The sequence below is a fragment of the Chrysochloris asiatica genome, unplaced genomic scaffold, assembly GCF_000296735.1.
Source record: "Chrysochloris asiatica unplaced genomic scaffold, ChrAsi1.0 scaffold00003, whole genome shotgun sequence".
Taxonomy (NCBI): domain Eukaryota; kingdom Metazoa; phylum Chordata; class Mammalia; order Afrosoricida; family Chrysochloridae; genus Chrysochloris; species Chrysochloris asiatica.
In genome coordinates, this window is record NW_006408521.1 from 20,118,993 (window position 1) to 20,127,283 (window position 8,291).

The window sequence follows — 8,291 nt, forward strand, 5'->3', positions numbered from 1 at the left end:
GATTAACTTTTCAGTCTAGAAGCAGAGGTCCCTGGGACCATCAAGGGAGACGAGCGGAGAGTGGGACCCTACCCAGAGAAGCAATGATGCCTAAGATGGAGGCAGAGATGATGACGTGGAGAGATGGAGCAGTTGGGGACTTGAGACAAAGAGAGGAAGAGGGGCTGTGTGCTGATGACCCGGGGGCAGGCTTGTAGTATATACCCTTTGGTTGGTTGATGATGCATGGAGGGGATTGTAACCACGGCAATGAAACGATATACAGTAAGATGAATGTAAAACTAATGTTCTCCCAAGTAAACTATCACATAATTCACAATAAGACATTAAAAAAAAAAAAAAAGACAACATTAATTTCATAGGAGGAAATACTATGCAGCTAAAAATATATATTATAGCACACAGCTCCATCTCAGCTTAACAGCTTGATAGCATCCTATGACGTAACAGTTCTAGCATTTATTTTAACAACTGCCCGGAAACAGACATTTTGATGACTTTTATACTTTTGCTATTACCAACAGTGCGCAGTGAACATGCTTGGACATGTATACTCTTGGAAAATTTTTTCAAATATGCTCACAGAATAAATTCCTACCAGTGGGACAGTAGGTGAAAGCATTTCTTTCTTTTCTTTTTTTCTCTTAATCCTTCCTAAAGTTGTTTACGGTATACACATGGACATGCCTTTTTTAACCTTTTTTACACAAATTCTTTAAGCATGACATAAGAGATGAATGCCTATAATATCAAATTTCTGAGAGCCCCAATACACAGTATCTGCTTTGTTTTCTGGGTTTTTCAAAATTAATAATTAATTTTGGAAATGGTTTTGTGTTAGAACATAAAGAGCTTCCTTCTTTATTGAAACACTTTTTTTCTGATTTCTAAGACAAACATTTTTGGTTTTCTGGTTTTGCCTCAGACTCCCTTCTCCATCGTTTTCTTAAATGTTAAAGTTGTTGTCAAGTTGATTCCAACTCATGGCAACTCCATGCACATCAAAGCAACACTGTGCTCCACGAGGTTCTCAATGACTGGGGTTTCCCCCCAGAAGCAGACTGCCAGGCCTTTCTTCTGAGGCATACAATGTTGGGGGGACTTGAACCTCCAATCTTGAGCCTAAGACTGTTAACTATTTGCACATACCATCAATTCCTTCATAAATTTTGTTGTCGTTGTTAAGTGCTGCTGAGTCTGTTCCAACTCACAGATACCCTGAATAGTGTTTCCAAGGAGTGGTTGGTGGGTTTGAACTGCTGACTGTCCACTTAGCAGTCCAGTGCTTATCCTATAGCCCCAAACTGGGAATCTAAATCTTTATGGGTACAGAAAGCTTCCTCTTTCTCCAGCTGGGCAGCTGGTAGATTCAAGCTGCTAACCCTGTGGTTAGCAGCCCAATGAGTAACACACCACACCACCAGGGCTCCTTTTGTAGTTGTTGTTAAGTGCCATTGAGTCAGTTCCAATTCATAGTGACCCCGTATAAAGTTTCCAAGGAGTATGTGGTAGGTTTCAACTATGAACTTTGCTGTTCAAACCAACCTTGCCGTTCAGTACTTATCCTACAGCACTATACCAGGACTCCAGAGCTCCTTTTAGAGTTACTTAAATTCTATCCTAGGTCCTCTAATTACTGTGCTAGTCTCCACCCTGATTTTATCGAAGTCTAAGGAATCCCAGTGTGCCACCGTAGGATACGCACTAGACTACTAACCCCAAAGTTGACAGTTCCAACCCACCAGCCTCTCCTTGGATAGCCTATACAGAGACGCTAAGAGTTGGAACTGACGTGACTGTACTTAACAACAACTGTGGGTTAAGGCACCAGACTGCAAAGCTATTTGAACTGCAAGATTAGCAGTTCAAGCTCACCAGCTGCTCCTCAGCAACCCTATACAGGGCTGCTATGGGTTGGAACTGACTCAACAGCACTTAACAACAACAACAACAAGGCATCCATTAAGATCCCTGGTAGTGTAGTGGTTACAAGTTGAGCTGCTAACCGAAGGGTCAGCTAGCTATTCAAATCTACCAGGCTTTCCGCTCCCATAAAGATTTATAGGCTTAGAAACCCTATACAGGGTTTGATAGACTTCACCCAGATACCCAACATATAAGAATTCTTTTGCTTTTACATCCCAACATATATAATTATTAACATATCACTTTAAATTTCCAAGTGAAAAGGAAGCCAGAAGTTTAGAAATCTAAGTACACTTTGGTAACTCTGAAAAAAGCACCCGAGAAAAGGAATGTTTTGTACTTTAGCCAACTGCCAGTGAATGGAAAGGTGACAGCACTAACATGCTGCCCAACACTCATTTTCTTGGCTATTCTGAGTCTGTTTTCCCAAGAACCAAAAGTCCAGATCTGCTTTCAAGCAACAAACTAAGCAGAGGCTATCTCTTTTGCATAATGAATGCCATACTGGAATGTTTTCTCATACTGTGATGAAACATACTATTCTTCCCTACTCTTAGGAACCTCCCAGAGCAAGAAATTAATGACTAGAAAGTCCTGGTGTGGAGATGTAGGAGAAGTACAGGACCACTAGCTAACCAGGTCAGCAGTTCAAACTCACCAGCAGCTGCTCCTCCCTTGGCAACCCTACACAGGTTCACGGAGTCAAAATCAACTCTACAACATTTAACAATATCATAGCGATTTCCATGAAGAACATTTTAGAACAAATCAATGGCAACTAGAACACACAAATGCCTCACAATTACCTGGTCGTTTTCCCTTTGGGTCCTCCAGTGGAACCGGTTTCTTAGACACAGCATCTTTTACAGCCTGCCTTAATTTCCTCTGTTCTTTCCGATACTTCTTGACAGTGCTTTGTTGTTTATACTGCTTATTTTTTAGCTTGTTTTCAAGTTTGACTTTACTAGTTTTTATCAACTTCCGAAAGCTTGGGACTTGTTTTTTGTTTCTTCTCTAGAAAACAGGAACAGAAGAAGCATTGCATACCCCAATTTTAATTTTTTAAAAACCAGGTAAAAAAATTGATTATAAATTTCATCAGACCAATCCCACAATTTTAAGGTCTCAGTCATGAGTCTCGGATATAAGATCTGATATCAAGTTATATCACTAATCCTACCAAATGCCACTAGAACATCAGTTAGTCAACCTGTAGTCTGACCTTCGACCAAAACTCACAACTACTAAAAGGAATCTAAAGCCCAAAAAAGGTTAAGAAATACTGATCTTGTTTGTAAATGATTATTCTGAGTTAATTCAGCACACTTGAGCAAAATGCCAGCTGTGTTTAACAATGATAAGTAACATTTACATGCTGCTTTATACAAATGTCTCCAACAGCGTTAAGTAATGATTCCTGGTATCCTCACATTACTGATGAAGGTAAAGTTCAGGAAGTTTATGTGACTCGTCAAAAACCTCTATGCAAAAGAAAGCAAAACTGATTTCGGGTCTTTGGACTCCAACTCTAACTGCTTATCCCTCATTGATAAATCGAAATCCCAGAGTCAGCTCTATTTTTCTTTCCGTATCTCCTTACTCTTTATAGGTAAATGGACTTGTCTCGGGTCCTATGTCTCTTATCATAAACTCATTAACAACAGGAGCCAAGTTCTCATGTGTAGAATAAGGCTTTCGGAAGACGCGACTTGAAAAGCCCTTCAAAGTCTAACATCCTACAGATGCCAAACTCCGTTGTCTCACTGCGGCCTCCTATAGCCATGCGTGAGGACTGGGAACTAAGGATGAACCCGATCTACGGGTGTTGGAGCTGACAGCATACAGAAACCGAAGGAAACCCAAATCTAGGCCATGGTCCCATACACAGGGCAAAAACACGCCGAAAACCCACACCAACCAGCCATTTGTAATCCAGAGACCCCACACACCGCTGGGGGTTGGGCTTCTAAAGATACTTACTGCCTTCATCTTTAGGCGTGAAGGGACTGCAGTCGGACGACCTCACCGACACTGGGAACCAAGACTAGACAACCCTATAATCCCAAAAAGCACAACACATGTGCTTTAGCTACGATTCGGAAGCCGGAAGCTAGCTCCGGCCCCGCCCCATCTTCCGCCGCCGGAAGTGGGGCGACACTTCCGTGGGCTGGCTCTAGCGCGCGCCCTCTCGCGGAGGTGGTTAGGCGTCGCTCGGCCTTAGACTCCTCATCGACGTGGAACTCAGGGAGGAGTGCGGGGCCCAAAGGCAGGTGGACCAAAGAACCTTGATCCCTGATCCTTTAACTGTCTGATGATATCTATTAAAGTGCTGGGGAAGTCCATTTCCTCTTCTCACTGAAGACCTGGCTTTTTCAATCCCCTTACTGCATTTTATGTTTCTCCCACATTGCTTTCCTCGCCCTTGTAGAAAGAACGATTATTGTAGTGTTTTCTCTGTAAAGTCGTGAAGGCAGAGGAAGGCCTAATGCCCTCCACTGGCACTCAGGGCGTCTTGTGGAATGGTGAATGAATTCTCATCCTTCCTGCACTCAGAAGCCTGTAATACTTTGTTGTTGAGAATATGCACACCAATTCAGTCCTTTCTACAACTCATTGATATAGAATTACATTCTGAATTATTCCTCCCCCATTAACATAAACTCACTGCCCTAAGGTTCCTAGCTCATCTTTTGAATTGCTGTTTGTCACTTTGATTCCATACATATTGTAAAAGTGCATGTTCAAGGCACACACTGTTTACCAATTGTTTGGTTTTAAGAATACTTCTGGATTTATTTTTGGTTTAAGGTTTAAATATTATCCCAGGGCAATAGTATCAGGGTTTTAAACAAACCTAATGGCTCCCGAAAGTCCAGAATTTGAAATAATGATCTGCATTTATCCCTTTATGATCAGGATTATTCTATAGTATCTTTGATCAAAAGGTTTAGTATGGTTGCAGGGCATCATCCAGTTCTTGTCTCCTGACAAAGGAGGCAGTTGTTCTTGGAAGGAATTAGCCGCACAGTCTATATCCTCTTCCTACTCCTGACTTCCTCCTTTGTTGCTTCAAGCAAATAGAGACTAATTGTTGTGACTGAGATGACTGCTTGCAAACTTTTAAGACCTCAGGCAATTATGCAATGAACTAGGCAGTAGAACAGAAATACTAAAACATTATTATTGTTATGTGCTGTGGGGTCGGTTCCGACTCATAGTGACCCTGTACAGGGTTTCCAAGGCTGTACATCTTTACAGGAGCAGAAAGCCTCATCTTTCTCTCCTGGAACAGCTGGTAGTTTCAAACTGCTGATCTTGCAGTTCGCAGCCTGATTTGTAACCACTAAGCTACCAGAGCTCCTTAGCAGCACTATTTGTTATTATTGTTGTAAGCATATCTATCACAAATCTTTTGTTTTATTTTTGAGATATCATTAACCTTAATTTTAAACACTGATATTTATATCAGTGAAATTCATCTGCATGTCAGTATTTTACAAGTATTTTGTATAAGGAGGGACATCATGCTTGGTAAAGTAAAGTGTAAACAAAAAAGGGGAAGACCCTTAATGAGATGGCTTGATACAGTGGCTACAGAGCTAGGCTCAAACAGCAATGATGACCCTGGGTAGTGTTTCATTCTGTTTTACATAGGACCACCTGAGTCAGAACTGACTCAATGGTACCTACTAACTAAGTACAGGAGTCCCTGGGGGATGCAAATGAGTTTCTATGCCAAAAGATAGGAGGTTCAATAGTGTACCCTGGGACAAAAGAGCTGTCAACCTACTACTGAAAAGTCAGTCATGGAAAACCCTGTGGAGCACAGTTCTACTGACACACACACACGGTCACCATGAGTCAGTCTACTTGATGGCAAATGGTTAGTAACCTTTGTGTAAATTCTCCTATCACTTAAGAATTCTACCAAAATCAGCAAATTTAGCAGGAAGATTATGTGTTTTAGAAAAGTTATTAAAAATTCTTGTCCCTCAGAGACTTTCTTCTTTTCTAAATAAATTTAAATATTTCACTTGAGGTTATTTTTGTTGTTGTTTTTAAAGCTATGATTCTTAAACCCAGCTGTTTCCTCCAACACTGAGGCAGCCCTAGCAAAGAAGTACTCAGTGAGAGGGAAAGAGCAAGCACAGATGCAATGGACTTAGTGTAAGTGGTTACAAAGCAGGCTGCTAACCTCAAAGTCAGCAGTTCAAAACTACCAGCTGTTCCGCAGGAGAAAAGATGAGGCATTCTGCTCCCATAAAGATTTACAGCCTTGGAAACCCAGTATAGGGTCACCATGAGTTGGAACCACCACCTCTTCAAAGATCCAGAACTCTGTTCTGTCTAGGACTTTCTTTCCAGCTCCCTCTGGCCTCCCTAACACTTTAATCTCGCTCCTGTCATGCATACTCCTATCAGAAACAGCTAAGAGACTGTCCCAATGGAGAATTATTTCATCAAGCAAATTGAAAACATTAGCTTATCGTCTTCCCAAGTGCCTGAATGCCTTCCCAAACATATCTGTGTATTTACAGTCACTCCAGCCTCTCCCAGGATGAGGCATCCCTGTCTAATTCAAATTCAACTCCTCCCCATTTCACCACACTCTTGTGCCATTAATTATCCTGACTCTCCAGTGCTCTTCCCTCACCTCCCTCTCTAACTAACCCTTCCCCTCAGCTTATAAACATATTCAAATATTTCCCATTCTTAAATATTTATTTTAATGACTCTCCCTCTAATTGCTGTTTTGTTTTCCTTCTTCCCAGCTTGTCCTTACGCCCAGAAAAAAGAAAAAAAAAAGTATCCTCCTGGTGCCTGTACTTCTTATTAACACAGCCCAATCCTGTGTTAGCTTTTTTAGGAACTATGTAATACTCTTGCCTTATTTTAAGTTTAGAATCAACTAAAATTTTTGGATTATTTTAAAGTCACTGCTACCAAGCAAGCTAAATCTCTCCCATCTTGAATTTGAGTAATCACTTGAGCTCATACTTAAAAATGGAATTTTAATCTTACTGGTTCTGAATTCTGTCATGTTCATCTTTATAGCATCTCTCACTCAAGCAGTCTACTATTGAGTCCAGTCCGGGGTCCAGATCCTCTTAGGCATTCCAGAGTTGGGCAACTCTGAGACATCTTCCACGTTGTCTTCCAGAAGTCTACAGAAGGATTGAGCCCCACCTGCAAAGGTAACCAACTCATCGAAGCATCTGTATTAGTGTCCTCTTCTTGGTCTCACTTCCCCACCTTCCTATGACTGGATTTGCCTTAAAAATAAACCACTTGCACTCAAGTCCTTGTTGTTTTTAAATGCCATAGAGTCAAGTATAGGGCTTCCAAGGAGCAGTTGGTGAGTTTGAACCACTGCCAACCTTGCAGTCCAGTGTTTATCCCACAGCACCACACCTTGACACATCTTGAGCAATATTCATGTTTCCCTTAAAATAAACTATCTCATTTTTTCCCTCACAATACCCTTATGAGAAAAATACTAGCTCTATTTTAAAGTTGATGATTCCAAGAATTTGATATTATAATGTAGCAAAATCTGTGTTTGCACCAGGTGGGAAATTTAACAAGACACCAGTCCAGCCAATAAGAATGATTTTTCAGCAAAATGTCTTAAACTCCTCTACTAAAGTGCAATATCAAAGATCAAGGGAAAATTAAAGAGGGCTTTTCCTATAATTGCAATATACAGTCTTCTCTATTTAAGATCTTTGTTGATTAAACTTCTAAGACATGACATTTCCTCTTTGTTTACTTGCATGGGCTGTTGAGAACCATTCTTTAATTATTCATTGCCTCTCAAAACCCCTAGGGAAGGGGAAGTAGATCTCACACACAAAGTCATGCATAGTTTCTGATAGTCCCTTGGGCAGCAATAGTTCCTCACCCTCCTCTCTGTACCAGACTCTGCTAGGAACTCTCTGTGAAAGCAGGTTCTGTAAAACAAGGACTTATTATTTCTAACGCTGTAGTCTAGAACTGCTGGGAAGTATAGCTGAGCCGGAAGAAGGATATGGAATGAAAGTACCATCTAAGTTATATCACCTTTACATCTCCACAATGCCACCCCTGCTAATTCTAATATTCTCCACTCCACCCATGGTCAAACTAAGTCCTTCCTCTGAATACAAATTCAGAAATGCCAGTACTTTAACTCATGGGCTGCTCCACATACACGCTGAAACCACTTGGGTGGCATTAGTGCTGCTGATTGTTCCCCCTTCCCTCTCTGGTCTGATGCTCCTGGTTATATTACGATCTATGTGAATGAATAACTAGTTTTACACATTGTTGTTGATAACCTTCTATAGGGCTTCCAAGGAGCGACTGGTAAGCTTGAACTGCAACCT

At 41.1% G+C, this 8,291-nt stretch overlaps 1 protein-coding gene across 1 annotated transcript in view; it reads right to left on the reverse strand.

Moving 5' to 3' along the window:
- Positions 1–3,930, reverse strand: part of NOC3L (nucleolar complex associated 3 homolog (S. cerevisiae)) — a 42,145-nt gene extending 38,215 nt beyond the window's left edge. The window contains exons 1-2 of the mRNA XM_006831161.1: positions 3,907–3,930; positions 2,733–2,940 (exon numbers count right to left, since the gene is read on the reverse strand). Coding sequence (XP_006831224.1) covers positions 2,733–2,940; positions 3,907–3,915 — 217 coding nt within the window. The 5' untranslated portion in view covers positions 3,916–3,930. The remainder of the gene's footprint in view (positions 1–2,732; positions 2,941–3,906) is intronic.
- Positions 3,931–8,291: the final 4,361 nt, after the last annotated feature.